The sequence below is a fragment of the Schistocerca nitens genome, chromosome 4 (assembly GCF_023898315.1).
Source record: "Schistocerca nitens isolate TAMUIC-IGC-003100 chromosome 4, iqSchNite1.1, whole genome shotgun sequence".
Classification (NCBI taxonomy): Eukaryota; Metazoa; Arthropoda; class Insecta; order Orthoptera; family Acrididae; genus Schistocerca; species Schistocerca nitens.
Window position 1 is genome coordinate 615,546,798 of NC_064617.1, and position 17,301 is coordinate 615,564,098.

Consider the following 17,301-nt stretch of genomic DNA (forward strand, 5'->3'; position numbering starts at 1 on the left):
TAAGTGTGCAGTAACTTTGTCTACAAGCTAAAAAGAGTCTCTAGCAACTCGCAGTGTTTTTAAATTTCAAAACAGCATTCCTCACTGCGAGCTTAGACGGATCAAAAACTTCATGCGACTTGTTAACATCAACACAAGCTGGTTTCTGCAAAGTGAACTTAAAGCTATTAGTACCATCCCACTTCTGTAAACTCTTAAAAGTAAGTTGCAATTGATGGCTCTTATTGGAAAGTTCAGAGGTGGAGCAGAAAACAGCAAAACATATCTTTGAGTGCTATACAGAGCTTCTTATTTTGGGTGTTATTCTATTAAACAGTCACAAATAATGATTATTACAAAACAGAGCCAAGAGGGGGACAATTCTGCTGTGATCAGTGTGATACCTATAGAAATGTTTGACGAGAACTATAAGGATATTGACAGTCAACCATGGAATACACATTCATGGCATTCTCAGATGATGTTATGCCCCAGATGTAGAGGGTGGGCAGACAGGGATTACTAAAAGTTGTCTGCATAAGAAGACGTGCTGTATAGCCTCATCCTGATTATTAATCAATGAGTGAAAACTACTGAAACCACACTGGTAACAACTGAGAATTTTCTTGGTTTTTGGTTCATAATCTTCAACACCTTCATTACGATGTTACTAATCTGAATACTTACATGATTATTTGAGTACGTAAGACCCTCGTTTTGGAAGCACAGTGAGAAAAACCTGTCTCCAAGGGCAAGGAAAATGTACTATCTATCAAATTTAGTTGAAAATGGAAGGAAAATTTCCTTTTGACTGTATCTGATTCATTATTTGCTGTTTTAATATTTACTGGGTAGAGAAAAGGTCGTGGTACACTTTATAATTCTTGGAAATGATATTACCACTGATTTTTCTAGAAACTCTATATAGGGTGTCCCATTTATCTTTACCACACTAAATAACTGTTTGTACAGATGCAAATTACAAAACGTTTCAAGCAAATGTTCTTTAGCCGCCATGGGGACATCAATCAGCACAACAACCCACATTGTAGCTTTGGTTTTTACAAAGATATGAACATCGGTATGACTTTTTTAAATGGCACCCTGCATTTTTTATTTGGTAATCCATTTCCTCTCCTAAAGACTTATTCAAAAATATATCACAGTGTATCATTCAGTGAAACACAATGATATTAATCACATAACACAACACTGACTTTGAGCCCAGGATCACAAACTCATCCATTTGCTGGAGCTGTCAAAAAACAAATGAAAACCAAGTAAAAGCATAACACAAAATTGACTTTGACTCTCCTGTACCATTGCCCAGTAGTAGAACATTCAAAGGTGCTCAAAAGTGATGACCCTGGACACAGATACACTGGTGCACTCATTGAATGAAAGAATTATTTACTGCTTCCAGTGTTGCCTGCTGAAGAGAATTACAAGCAAGCACAATATGTTCCTGCATGTCCTCTGGAGTTGTTGGAATATCACAATAGACAATGTCTTTAACACATCCCCAAAGAAAGAAGTCCAGAGGATTTAAATCAGGAGACCAAGTAACTGTTCCTCCTTGCGCAATCCATCTAACATGATACCTTTGGTTCAGAACACAACTTGCACGCAAGGCATTATGTGCTGGACATCCATCATTTTGATACCACATATGCATTCTGGTTCATAGCGGCACTTCAACCAGAAGAGGAGGAAGAATTCGTCTGAGGAAGTTGGCATACGCTGTGCCGTTTAGGCTACCATTGATGAAATAAGGGCCAATAATTGTAGTACCAAGCCTCCGACACCGGACGTTAACTCTCCACTGACGCTAATGTTCCACCTAAGCCATCGTGGGTTGTCGCTGGACCAATAATGCATGTTCCTTGTATTTACCTGTCCTTTGTTTGAGAAGGAACACTTATCAGTAAATAGAACATTGGAAAAGAAGTTCGGGTTGGTGAGGATATGCTGCTGTGCCCTCTGACAGAACTGTAAACGATTCTGGAAATCATTCCCATGCAATTCTTGATGTAGGTGTACATGGTAAGGATGGAACCAGTTACGTGTAATAATATGATGTACACTGGTTTTAGGAATGCCAATCTTGTGTTCAAGCTGTTGTGTGCTCACATGTGGATTCATAGTAACAGATGTGAGAACAGTAACTTCGGCAGCTTCGTCTGTGCGAGTGCTACGACAAATGCATTGTCATGGGATGAAACTTCCCGTTTCCTGAATCATCGCAACATGACAAGAAAACATCTGTCGGGAAGGTGGGTTCTTGTCAGGATATCGCTCTCTGTACAGTTCCGAAGCCTGTGTAGCATTTTGCCTACCTTCAACAACAACAATAAAAGAAACGTTATGTAGATGCAGTTTGTAGGAAGGATAGCATTTACTGTATGCCTACTCCACACAACAGTATCTAAAATAACTAAACTACTGAACTAAATGTACCCATATATAAGGAAACATTATTGCAATTACTGTTCTGCTAACTTACATTCCCTATAGATGAGTAGCATTTCTACCTTCTCTTCGTTGGTGTACATTCTACTCACACAAGTCTTCAACTGACGATGGTTGATGGAATGCCGGGTGTGCATTCTACTTATGTTTACATTTGTTCTCTGTCAACGTCAGCACTTGGATGTGTTCCATTAACCTGAGTACCTGCACTGGGAGCTGGGAGCATCTATGTCAATGTTGTGTTATGTAATTAATAACATTGTTTTTATTGTGAACGGTAAACTGTGATACATTTTTGAATAGGTCTTTTGGATAGGAAATGAATTACTGAATAAAAAATACAGGGTGCCATTTAAAAAAGTCATACCGCTGTACATATGTTTGTAAAAAACAAAGCTACAACGAAGGCAATCATGCTGATTGATGTCTCCATGATGGCTAAAGAATGTTTGCTTGAAACATTTTGTATTTTGGATCTGGACAAACAGTTGTTTAGGGTAGTCAAGATAAATGGTACACCCTGTGTTCCAGCAAAAGTTTGGGTCCATGTTAGCTTCAGCAGTCACACAAGTAACATGTTGTGCCATTGCCCAACCAGTGTCAGCAGTGCTTACATGTAGGCTACACTGCGTAATTACAGCTCATATTAAAGACCTGGAATGTGTGTTATAACAAATTCTGATGACTTTTCACACTTTAGTGGAACTCATTATCCACTTAATTGAATTTAAGAACAGAGTCTGGCTCTGGCAGTGATCTCCACTAACCTGTCTGATGAACTCAGAATAAGAAGGGGACAGCAGTGTCATGCTGTACGACCAAAATGCAGAGGTTTTCCTAACCCTGGATGAAACAGATGTTTTATGTTAATGCGATGTGCTGCAAGATCTGGGCCACCTGCTGCGGTGTTGCTTGCTGGATGAACCTTGACCACTACAAAGTCTTTCTAAATACAATAATGAGACTAATTCAACAAAAATTTCCCAGAAAACTTGTTCAAATGAACAATTAAAGAAATAAAGGTCAGAAACTCCAGCCTTGATTTTTTCTTGCTGTCCTTAATGATTTTTCTTCTTTTGATCTCACAATCCAAAATGTAGCAGGTTTCCTGTGATTGGACCACATACGAAACTGCTATTAATTTAGAGTTGTAACTATCATTTCACAAAGGAACACAGCCTTCTGAGTTTGCCAAAAGACACTGGTATTGATGTTCAGTGGCCTGATCCACACATTCCACCCTATCCTGTGAACTGTCACAGTGTTTGGACACAGCTAACTAGTCATAGAGAGTGCAGTTGGCTCTCCTACATGTACATTCAGAGGCTTTCTTTCAATGTTTGCTGGATCTTACAAGTTAACCCATAATGGTAAAGATGTCACTTGAATGAACATCAGTATCCACTTTCGACTGACATGCATCTGTGAGAGATGAAAAGCATAATGACAGGACAATAGCAGAAAATAACCCAAAGAAGTAGTGACAGGGGCATAAGTCCAGTACTGAGAAGGCATACATTCTTGAAGAACCACACTGATTCTTTGCCTGATACTGGTGGATAAGGTTGAAAAAGGAAGATCAGGGCTCAACATCCCCCTAACATCAAGAGAGATGATGCACAAGCTCAGAATGTTTCAAGACTGGAGAAGGAAATCGGACGTGCCATTTCAAAGAAGACATCTTGGTATTTTCCATGAGTGATTTAGCAAAATCACGGAAAAGCTAAAGCTGGATGGTCAGATACACAGTCCTACGTCCATGGAGAAGGAGTACCACACCATAATTTTTGGATTGAGGTCCACCCAAAGAAAGAATCATAGGAGAGTTAATCAATGACAGTCTTCAAAGTCTGGCTGTCTACAGACTCACTTAGTGAAAGGTATAGCAAACATAGTGTAGCCATCCTTTGGAGAGATACTGTAACTACAGCTGCTTGCTTCAAACGAGTGACACAACGCATAGGCAAGCTACCATTCAGTCTCGGTTTGTGTGTTGATTTAATACATTCCCCGAAACAAAACTGGAATCCATTGGATATTAGTGGTACACAGAAACTGTTGAATATTCAAATGTAAAGGAGAACAGCAGTCAATCGCAAAATCAGTAATTTATTCCAGATCTAGTTTTCAACAGTAACATCATCACCATTGTGAGTTACCAGAAGAGTCAAAAGGTATAATGACATTGGAGCATAAACATTAGACAACTGGCACCAGCATTTACATGGCAGAAGCTACTCATACAACAAGTACTGGTTTCAAGGTCTGGAAACCTGACAACTAGGAGGAACTGATAGAGTATGACATGGTAGTCGGACAGTACAGCATGGTACACAAGGCTGTAATGCAGAATTTTTAATGAGGACACAGGTGGTGTAATTTTGTGTGTCATATTTTCCAAATCGCTAGTGGTATACTCGGTAAAGTAGTTATGTTGCCTGACAAACTGTCATCATTTGGATCAGATACTATTAATTATCATATGGCAATTACACATCACTTTAGAAATACAAATAAAATATATACATAATGTGAGTCAGTATACTACCATTACACAATTCTTTAAATGATTCCAGTGTAACTGTCACATTCTCAAAAGCTTCCTTAACACATAAGTAGGACAGTTATACTGTTTATGGCAATAAACACATTCAGGAAAACAATAAATATTCTCTGTTGTTATCTAAAACTACTTGTGATGTTTCAACAGGAAGTCTCAATACACTGGTGGTCTTAGGTTTGTGGATATTGGTGTCTGCTGGTGCTGACCAAATCTACTGGAACCTGTATGTTTAAATTTGCGAAGCTCATCTGTATAACACAAGAAACTGAGAAAGCCTGTGTCAACGCAAGTAGTGCCCATTATACCTGAGAAAGCACTGTTCAACTGAAGTGTGACAAGTGCCCTAGACGATGCCCACCAATAGCTGTTTTACCTCAACAGCCATCTATCATTTCTACATATACATCTATGTCTACTTGGATACACTGCAAATCAACTTAAATGCTCGGCAGAGGGTTCATTGAACCACCTTTACAATAATTCTGTATTATTCCAATCTCGAAACAAATGTGGAAAAAACTAACACCTATGTCTTTACAAGTGAGCTCTCATTTCCCCTATTTTATTATGAAGAACGTTTCTCCCAATTTAGGTCAGTGTCAACTAAATATTTTCTCATTTGTAGGGGAAAGTTGCCAACCAAATTTCATGAGAAGATTCCACTGCAAGGAAAAACACATTTGTTTTAATGTTTTCCACCCCAAATCCTCTATCATGTCTGTGACACTGTCTTCCCTATTTCTCGATAATACAAAACATGCTGCTCTTCTTTGAACTTTCTCTGTGTACTCCATTAATCCTATCTTGTAAGGATCCCACACCACGCAGCAGTACTCCAAAAGAGGACAGACAAGTGTAATGCAAGCTGTCTCTTTAGTATATCTGATGCATCTTCCAAATGATCTGCCAATAAAATACAGTCTCTGGTTTGCCTTTCCCACAACATTTTCTGTGTGTCCCTTCCAATTTAAGTTGTTCATATTTGTAATTCTTAGTTATTTAATTGAATTTATGGCCTGTACTTTGACTGATTTATCGTGTGACCAAAGTTCAACGTATTCCTTTTAGCACTCATGTGGATGACCTCACACTTTTCATTATTTAGGTGCAAGTGCCAATTTTTAAACCAATTTGCAATTTTTTATTCTTATTTTCTGATGACTTTACTAGACAATAAAGACAGCATGATCTGCAAACAATTTAAGGCGGCTACTCAGATTGTCTCCTAATCATTTATATAGATAAGGAACAGCAGAGGGCCTGTAACACTACCTTGGGGTACGTCAGAAGCCACTTCTGTTTTACTTGCTGGCTTTCTGTCAGTTACTTTGAACTGTGACCTCTCTGCCAGGAAATCATGACGCAAGTCACTTAACTGAGATGATATTCCAGAAGCGCACAATTTGACTACAAGCTGCTTGTGAGGTACAGTGTCAAAAGCTTTCTGGAAATCTAGAAATGTGGAATAAATTTGAAATCCCTTGAAGAATTCATAATGTTTGAACACAATATGTGTTCCAAAATCTTGCTACATATCAAGCCATGAAACTTCTAACCATGTACCTGTTGAGTAAGCAAAGCACTAAATTGTCATACAAAGTAGATAATAAAATCATGAACTCCCAGTCCACCAGTATTACAAGGTGTACCACAGGGCTCAACCCTTGGACCCTTTCCCTTCTTTATACATATTAACGACATTGCACAATCCGCTAACTCCCATATTGTAAGCTATGCAGATGACACGTCAATCTTATTCCATGGGAGCGAATCTAAAGAGCTAGAATCTCTTGCTACTAGTGGTGTAACAGAAGAAACAAAATACTTCAATGATCAGGGACTCAAGGTGAATGTCACCAAATCTCAACTACTGACATTGAAAACAGGCAGTTCTCACCACAACAATATGAATAGTGTGTGTAATATCTCTGCAACAGAAAATGGTAACTGTAAATCCCTGGGTGTATATGTTGATGAAAATTTGCGGTGGACATACCACATTAATTTCGTATGCGGAAAAGTCAGTAGTGCCATATATCTCCTCAGCCAGCTCGCAAAGATAGTTCCTAGCCAAGCACTGAAATTAGTATATTATGAAACACTTTACCCCTTTCTCAATTACGGAATTGAACTATGGGGCTGTCAGCTGATGTACATTTAAAAAGAATACTACTACCACAGAAAAGAGCAGTAAGACTTAAACATGGGATGGGACACACAGATTCATGTCGTGAAGTGTTTGTGCAGCACGAATATCTGACAATATATTCTCTGTACATCTTCAAAATAGTTGTACTTTTTATAAGTCAACCAACAAAAGCTATCAAGGACATTGATGTACATGATCACAACACTAGAACAAAGTGTAACTATTTCCGTAACAGAACAACGTTAAAAATGACTGATAGAAGTCCATATATCAGTGGTTTGATTTGGTATAACAAGCTACGAAACTCTCTAAGAACATACATGGGAAATGTTTTTAAAACAAAATTACAATCTTTTCTAATAGAAAAATGTTTATATTCTTTCAATGAATTTTAAAATAGTGATTGTAACATGAGGCATTAGCATATCAGCTGTAATGTGATAAATGTAAAAAATAGACATAAGAAGCAACTGCTACATAATATAGTGTATTTTATAAGTATAAATATAGCCATAGTATTAAGTCTAACGTTTGCAAAAGCCATTATTACGATGGCCCCACGCAAAGAAAATGTAAATAAATAAATAAATAAATAAATAAATATGGGCCTGTAACTTAGTGGATTAGCCCTACTGCATTTTGGTGAATATTGGCATAACTTGTACAACTTTCCAGTCTTTGGGTACAGATGTTTCATCAAGTGAACAGTTGTATACGATCGTTAAGTACAGAGCTATTGCATCAGCATACTCTGAAAAAAACCTAATCGGTATACCATCTGGAATGGAAGACTTCCTTTTACTACATGATCTAAGTTGCTTCATTATTCCGAGGATATCTACTTCATCTTCTTTGGTGAAGGAATTTTGGATGGCTGTAGCCCTACCTTGGCATCATGTCATCGATAGTATCACCATTACTATCATGCAGAGAAAGCACTGACTGTGTCTTGCCACTAGCATATTTTAAATACGACTGTAATATCTCTGGTTTTTCTGGCAGGTTTCAAGACAAAGTTTTGTTGTGAAAACTATTGTAAGCATCTCGCACTCAAGCCCGTACTAATTTTGAGCTTCTGTAGAAGATCACCAGTCTTGGAGATTTTGCATTCGTTTAAATTGGGTGTGCTTTTTTCATTCTTTATGCAACAGTGTTCTGACTTGTTTTGTGTAGCAAGGGGGATAAGCTCTGTCATTTGTCGATTTATTTGGTAAAAATCTCTTGACTGCTGTAGATACTATTTCTTTGAGTTCAAGCCACATCTGGTCTACATTTAGATTGTTAATTTGGAACAAGTGGAGATTGTGTCTCAGGAAGGCATCAAGTGAGTTTCTATTTGCTTTTTTGAATAGGTATATTTTTTGTTTATTTTTAGAAAATTTTGGAGTTACAGTATTCAATTTCATTATGACATTCCTGTGTTCACTAATCTCTATATCCATTTTAGGTTTACTATTTGAGTGGGAACTTCAACTAATTGCTCTAAATAATTTTCAGAGAATGCATTCTGCACAATGTTTTATGCTTATCTCTGGATTTAAACATGCATTTTCACCAACATATCAAGGGTAAATTGAAGTCGCCACCAACTATAACTGTATGAGTCAGGTATGTGTTTGAAATTAGGATCAGGTTTTCTTTGAACTTTTCAGCAATTGGATCATCTGCCTTGATATTCATGAATATGTATCACACTCATGATACAGGCAGTTATGCCAGTGTCCCCATACTCTGTGACATGCAATTTCCATTGTTGCATAGCACAATGGTCACTCAAGCATGCTTGAGGTTGTTTGCTTGCTATGCTGTATTGTACTGATATTTATGAATCAACCATTTACTTTGTTATTACAAAATGTTTCATTATAAAATAAAATAACCTGTAAGTAATTTTATATTTACCTGATTTCTTTTTTCTTTCATCCCAAAATCTGGTAGACAGTTTTATCTTGTCACATAATCAAAGCAATATACACGCCAGCCAAAATAAGAGAATTCAATCGTCCAACTACAAGTTACCCCTTATAACCATTTTCCCAGAGGTGCTAGTCTTACACTGTCATGGGGCCTCTGCAGAGATTAAAGGAAATAGGCAGAATTTTGTGACAAGCTGAAGATTTGAGTTATCCTGTGAGGCGTTTTCAAATAGCATAGTTGGCACTGAATCACACACAAAATAAAAATCTTCAGGTAGAAATCACAGATCACGATACAGTTAATAATAGTACCATTCTCATTATTCTCTTCATTGCCAAAAGAAAAGTCTGTGGCTATGCTGAATGTGCAAAGAAAACTGTGTGTGTGTGTGTGTGTGTGTGTGTGTGTGTGTGTGTGTGTTTGGGGGGGTGGGGGTGGGGGGCCTTGAGTGGGAGAGACTCAGCAGAATGTAACTAACGAAGGCTATTATTTAAAATTGTGGAAGCAGATTGGTCTCAAGTATGGCATGATTTCGTTCAGTGTACAATCACAAATGTTGCTTCCACAATGTTAAATTCTTATTTAAGGTACATTATAATCATCGATATGTGGTTTATACTGTTTCAACTGGTAAGTCTGCCAGAATAAAATATTATTTAATAGCAACTTTTGGTAGTATAAAAAAAAATTTTTATCGGCTCTACTGATGCTGTGAGCACAATTGAAACATATTTTTACACAATTTTATACTTACTGTGATTGCTTCAAAACCCAAAGCTGTTTGTCTATCTGACAAACTGTCAGAATTCTCTCTGCAATCTGGAACAGCATTCTGTGTAAGCCAAATAGCTGCATCATCTATATCACCGTGGCAACATTCCAGGGCACGAAGACAGTCCTCGGCTTTGAATCCAATATTCACTAGTTTGTTTACTTGATCTGCCAGCATAAAATGTGTAACAATCAGTGAAGACATACTAAAGATGGATAAAAGACACTTTGTAATGAACACTGCTGATCCAACATCCAATACTATTTTATCCAGTACTTATTTTTTTTTTTTTTTTTTTTTTTTTTTTTTTTTTTTTTTTTGAACCATCACTACTCTGCACTGAAGGCCTACATGAAACAAAGGTCTTTGTCACATTTCTAAATTGCAATTAGAACTGTGTGGAATGGGGTCATGCTTACATATATGGTGCCAGTAGTACATCAGTGCACCTACTTTTTAAACAGCAGTTTGAGATATACTCCAAAAAACATACAAGAAAGTGTGTGGAAGTAGTGAATGCTGATGTAAAAAAGTGTCATTTGATCATTTGTTGTGTAGTGTTTTTTGTGCAAATACTGTGTTAAATATTATCCTGTTTCTTTGATACATGTAAAAAATAAAAATGTTACATACATCTTATGTTTGCAGGCTGGTTGCTCTTGGTGCTGTGGGAGTCTTGAGCCTTGGCCCATGGGGTCTGTTTTGGTAAGCTATTTAGGATTTGAAGGAACATGCGCATATCATGATATGACAATCGTATAGTTAGATCCTTTGATATTATCTGAAAAATAAACATATTCTATGTCAGACTGCAGCCATCCAAAGAAATAAATGTTTTATGGTTTTTTTGTGTTACCTTTACCTCCAACACACTGTTATTTGATGCATGGCGAGCTATTTCTATGCTGATGTGAACAGGATCTATTATTGACAATGCTGTGTCATCTTCCATGTCCAATACACAGCTAAAAAGTTCGCAATTATTTAGTTCACAGGAGAGAGGTTTCTCCTCTATTTGTGGGCGATAAACAACAACAGAGTTACTCTGCAAGAAATAAAAAGTGTTTATAAATTGTGACAGTGCAAGATATTTTACAATGACAACAAAATGTCTTAGCTAATACAAAGTACATTGAAATGACTAATGTAAAAGAGGAAAGAAATAAAATTTAATGCAATTAAGCCAATCAAAACTAGCTGTTGCAATAAAAATAAGTGATATTTAAGAAATGGATATCACCAAAAAGAAGTAAATAGTATAGTGTACACAATTATCTCCACTTTGTCAACATTACATTGTGCCCTGACCTATAAGGCAAGTTTTCAACAGTGGCAGTTTCTTCAATTCGAAATTCTTACTTGTTTTCATTTTTTCTCATTTCACATTCTTGCAAGCAGGACAGGTGTCACGGTCATTACCAGCGACACTATGCCTCCACTATAACTGAATGCTGCAGATTTTTCACCTATAGCTCATTTTAGGTAATTTCATCACTGACATTCTAGTTTAAATATTTAATAACTGGTCAAATTAATATGTACTTAGCAATTAATCCAAAAGTATAACATGCCAAACACAGCATTCAGTACTGTAACTTACTTTCAGTATAACAGCACTGGAGTCCCATTGAGCTGCATTTTCCACTAGCACTATTTCACAGTTTGTTATATTCATCTTTAGTTCAAATGCTGGAACTGTGTTAGTGTCTGGTAAAGCACCAGCTGTGCTGTTTGCTCCTGATTTCTGTATTGTTTCATTTTCTAGATTTTCATGGAATGATATGAAAAGTTCTATGAGAAAGAATTTCAGCTGTTTATAATAAACAAAATAGAGTCTGACATATTTCACAACATCCAATAGTAATAAGTAAAAACATACCTCCTCTGGGTACGTCTGCATTCTCAATTATAAAATTCCTAACAGCTTCCCACCAGTCTAGAATTGCCATGAGGCGCATGTCCTTCAGCAGAATTGTGAACATCGCACTATCCTGTCTCCTCCTAAAAACAACAACATATTTTTCCAAGAGTACAAAGTAAATCGGAGAGGGGGAGGGAGTCCTATTAAGTGATTTCCTGCTGTATTAGTTCTCTGAAATACTGGCATTTGTTGAGAGTTAATTTTTTTTATTCATTTGTTGTCATTATACAGGGTGAGTAAAAAGAACTTCACAACTTTGGAATAATATAGAAATTTATTGCAATAACTTACACAATCCGTAGATGTGTCAATTTGTAGCAAGTAACCTCAAGTTTTACATAAAAGTGTCAAGCGTCATATTGGTTCAATGCGACTACCATTTGTGATGCGGCAAATATCCCAATGGTAATCAATTTATTTCCACACTCGTTGCAGATAATCAGGTATAACTTGTGCAATGGCAGCGTAGATTCGATTTTTCCAGTCAGCTATATTGTCTGTTAAGACAGGAACAAACAAATGGTCTTTACTGAAACCCAAGAGAAAAAAATCCAGTGGTGTCTAGTCTTGGGAGTGAGGTGACCATGCGACAGGCCCTCCATAGCCAATCCCCTGACCTGGGAAGCAATTTTCGGGGAAACATCAAACTTCCATGAGAAATTAAGGTAGTGCATGATCTTGCTAGCAGTAAACCTCCCCTTTGTGGTCATCTTCATCGACCTGTGAAATTACAAAGTTTCCAAGCACATCCTATTACACAATACCAGTGACAGTTTTCTCCATGAAGAAGAAAGGACTGTACACTTTCAATTTGCTAAGGGCACAAAACACATTAATTTTGACACTGTCATGAATGTGTTAAAGGATTGCATGTGGCTTTTCACCATCCCATATTCTGTAGTTGCAGGTGTGCACCATGCCACTGATATGAAATGTTGACTCATAGCTGAAGATTACTGTGTTCTGGAACATCTGGTTGTCCTCTATCCGATGTAACATTTCTGCACAGAACTCCTCATAAGTAACCTTACCTGCATAACTAATGTGCTGTGTCATTATGAATCTGTATGGTTTCAAGTGTAAACATCTAGGTAGTACTCACTGAACATTCTTTTGAGGAACGCCTATCTCGTGAGATGCACTTAACATTGATTTTTGTGGACTACAGGAAAAGCTCTCCCTAACCTGTTAGGCATAATCATCACCACACAGGCATGCTGGGGATTTATCATGTTGAAGTGAACAACCCGTCTCAACAAAGTTCTTGTGCCATGAGCAAATTGTAGGCTTGCTTGCATGTTCTTTAGCATATTAGGTGCGAAATTTACACCTAACAGTTGTTGCACTGTTTGTTTCATGAAACCAAAACACACAGCAAGCACACTCTTCACCAGTGTAAGTAGCTATTGTAACTGTGTACTGTGTTGGCGCTCCTGGTGGCAGAATGGTGTACTGATGCACTGCATGACTCAAACTTAATGTTGTTTGCTACAATATGATATGCCACATACAACAATTATGTAAGTTATCTGAGTAAATTTCTACATCATTCCAAGGTTGTAAGTCCTTTTTGACTCATCCTGTATATTTTACTTAATGTATATACTGTATTTACCCAAGTATAAGACAACTCTGAACATAAGACAACCCCTTTGCTGTGAGTGAATCAAGCAGCAACATAATTTATGATCTTGGTTGTCACAAATATTAGGCATTTTTTCCAGATATGTTGCAATTTCTGAGATAGGTCCTAATAGTAAGGGAGAGTTTTGTGCCTTAGAACACTCTCCAGACATTCACTTCTACACTCCGTTCATCATAAGAATAAGCCTAACGTAAACAAGTACAAACGCAATGGTTGGTCAGAAGCCATAACACATGCACACTGGTGTTGTTCACTCTTGGAAGTAGGTCCTACTTCTGTATTAGATATATTATTGCTAAGCTACATTAAAAGAAACTTTAAGATATTCAAATGTATAAACAGCCATCAATGTTTTTCTTAATCAAATTTTAGCTACGTAGTTTTTATTTAAAAAATCATGTACAGTCACATCCTCTGCACTATTGTCCTCTGTTGATGCACAGTATAAATAAAATGACTGAGGATGCTTCCTGTTCTGTAGTGAAACACGGTTAAAAAGTGCCGTGAAATAGGTTGATCTTAATGTTTTTCATAAATTTAGAGAGATAGTCAGCTTTGAAGTTTTCCATTGAACTATATTAAATTCTGTTGAGACACAAATACCAACAGGACATACAGCAGAATCGGTAGCAGAATTCACTGAAAATCTACTACAGTTCATGGTCCGCATCTCATCCATGTCACTGATTTTTCTCATTCAATTATCAATAAATACCTACATCTTGTAATTGTAAAATTCATATTCTTTTGTGAATAATGCACACCTTCTTGTTTCTAATTACATATTCCACATGAAATTCCTGTTTTCATTTCAAATATAAATTCTTAATTATTGATATTTTATGAAAGACTGTTGATAAAAGTTGCTTAAGTTAAAGAAACATAACAATTTAATTTTTAAGGCAAAAATGAAAAACCAAATATTCTTTATTTGGACTATGTCCATCGTTTTATATCACATATGTAGATAAGTGTTGTACAAACATGAAGAAACGTGAAAAATAATCATTTTCACAGTATCGAGCACACCATACAAATGCCGCATTTTTACATTTGCCACTGTACCAGTACAATATGAACCCAACAGAACTGATCTGGAGCCAAGTTATGGGATTTGGGCCAAGAAGTAACAAGACTGTCAAGCTGCCAGATGTACATAAATTTTTCACATGTCACTGCCGAACACTGGCGGAATATAGAATGGCTCCTCATAAAAGAAAAGGAGAAAATGCGTTGCCTGGTTGGCTTCATGGATTCTGTTGTTGATAGGCTTGTTACCAACGTAGCAGGTGACACTTCCAGAACTGAAAAGTATTTCTCTGATTCTGATAAGGAATGAGCTAAGAGATTACCAAATGACTGACTGTAATTATCTGCAGTGGCTTCAGTATTCAACAGAATGGTGAAATCCCTGCAGTGTATTTTTGCATCACACACAGCTCACTCAGAAAAATTACCCTATGTTTAAGTTGGAAATTTTCATCACTCTTGTTTGTAATTAGAATATTACGTCACATGAGGATGAGAGCATTTTATGCTTCGCGTTTGGTCACCTAAGAAGCACACGGTGATGCTGGAGTTTTGCTGAATATTATTTCTTTCTCTTTAAAAATTAAATGACATGCAAAGCTATACTGTTTCTTTGCTCATCTCTTTTTTACATCTGAGCTGCAACTGCTCATGTCTTAACAGGTTAGTTGGACCACTGGCTGCGCAGTGCTGTCCCAAGTTTAATGTGCCGGTAAAGCTGCTGTCCCACATTATCGTTCAGTCTATGTGCATGTAACACAGGATAAAACATATCCTTATGATCGTACTTGACTGTACTGGTCACAGCTTGGCTTCCACTCCACGTGAAACGAAATCCAATGAGTTTCACGCAAACGCGGAAGAATACATGTGGTAATGTTTACATCAGGTTTATAGAGCTAGCCCTGTAACAGAAATTTAATATATTTTCTTATTCCATTTTGAAATGATAGCAATAGATTTGTGTGTGCTGCAGTCTTTTTCTGAAATTACTAAAAACTACTTCAGAAAAGCAAGGTGAAAAACTGTTTCAAGGTACAACATCCTCATATACATGGTACAGTCACATTAAAGTGACCACCACTTACATTAGACATTAAAGTGCAATAACCACTGTGTAAGTGGATGTAAAACTATTTAGGGATATGAAGTGGAATGATCACAGAGGCTCAGTTGTGGGTAAAACAGGTGGTATACTTCGGTTTATTGGTAGAATACTGGGGAGGTGCAATCAGTCTACGAGATAGAGTGCTTACAAGTAACTCTTGTGACCCCATTTAGAATGTTGTTTATGTGTGTGGGACCCATACCTAACAGGACAAGTAGGAGATACTGAACATATTTGGAAAATGCAGCACAAATTGTCACATATTTGCTTGATGCTTGGGAGAGTGTCACAGAGGTACTGAAGGAACTGAACTGGATGAACAGACATAAACTATCCCAAGAAAGTCTATTAACAAAGTTTCACAAACAAGCTTTAAATGACGACTCTGGGAATATACTACAATCCCCTAAATATTGCTCACACAGGGGCTGTGAGGATAAGATTAGAAAAATTACTACATGCACAGACATAGTCAATCAACCCTTCTTCCCATGCTCCCTACATGAATGAAATGAGAAGAAACACTGATTACTGGTACAGCGAGATGTACCCTCTGCCCTGCTCTTAACGGTGGTTTGCAGAGTGTAGATGTAGATGTAGATGTAGATGGCAGGTTGCAGCACTTGCAGTGGATGGTATATAAAGCTTGTTGGGGGATGTCAAAAACAATGCAGTCATTGTCATAATGTGGAAATGGAGAAATTTACCTGAAGTGCAAAAGGACATGATCATTGGCTTTTGGGGCAAGCACAGAAACATTTCCAAAACAGCCACATTTGTAAACTGTTTGCATGTCTCCATGGCTAAAGTATACTCTTTAAGTCAAAATATGCTATCTAAAACTGGCACTGAGGCAAATGTGCTGCAGCACAGGTCATAGATGACAGGGGTGACGACGGCTGCAGAGATGTATGAAGCTGAATATAAATGCAGCTGCTGAGCAACTGACTGCCCAGGCAAACCAAGAGGTTACCAACAGTGTCATCTCAACAAATTTTCAGTGGACACTGCTGAGCATGGGCCTCCGCAGCAGGCTCCTGGTTCATGCGTCCATGCCGACTGTGTTTGTCAGTGATGAAGGCTGCAATTTGCATGGCAATACTGCTACTGAATATCCACTGAACGGTAACACGTGGCCTTTTTAGATGAATCATATTTTATGCTCCATAACACAGAAAGAAAAACACCTTGCAACAACAGTCAGGCTGAAAGAGGGAGAGGTATGGTCTGGGGAATGTTGTTTTATTACATTCCCTGGATGATCTCATCATTCTGGAGGACACAGTCCACAGTCGATCAGCAGAAATATTCATCTGTCCTTGGGTACCACGCCATCTCTAAATCTAGCATTTATTCCTCAGCAGGATGGCACGTATCACCAGGACAATGCAACATGCCACACAGATTGCAATGTACATGCGTGGTTTGAAGAGCACCAGGATGAGTTTACCATACTCCCCTGGCCACCAAATTCCCCAGATTAAAACCCAATAGAGAATCAGTGGAACAACCTGATCAGGCTGTATGCACCATGGATCGTCAACCAAGAAACCTAGCGCAGTTTGTCATGGCTCCGCATCCCTGTTGGAACCTTCCAGAACCTCACTGACGCACTTCCTGCACATGTCGAAGTGGTCCATACTGCAAAAGGTGATTATTCAGGCTTTTGACAGATGGTCACATTAATGTTACTTAACAGTGTACCTTGTAACAAATATTCTATTCAAATTTAGAAATACTGCAACTGAG

At 37.6% G+C, this 17,301-nt stretch overlaps 1 protein-coding gene across 1 annotated transcript in view; it reads right to left on the reverse strand.

Annotated features, from left to right (window-relative positions):
* The window catches only part of LOC126251307 (intermembrane lipid transfer protein VPS13D), a 520,493-nt gene that overhangs the window by 223,545 nt on the left and 279,647 nt on the right, over positions 1-17,301 (reverse strand). Inside the window, 4 exon segments of the mRNA XM_049951633.1 lie at positions 9,832-10,016; positions 10,483-10,894; positions 11,450-11,610; positions 11,729-11,850. Coding sequence (XP_049807590.1) covers positions 9,832-10,016; positions 10,483-10,894; positions 11,450-11,610; positions 11,729-11,850 — 880 coding nt within the window.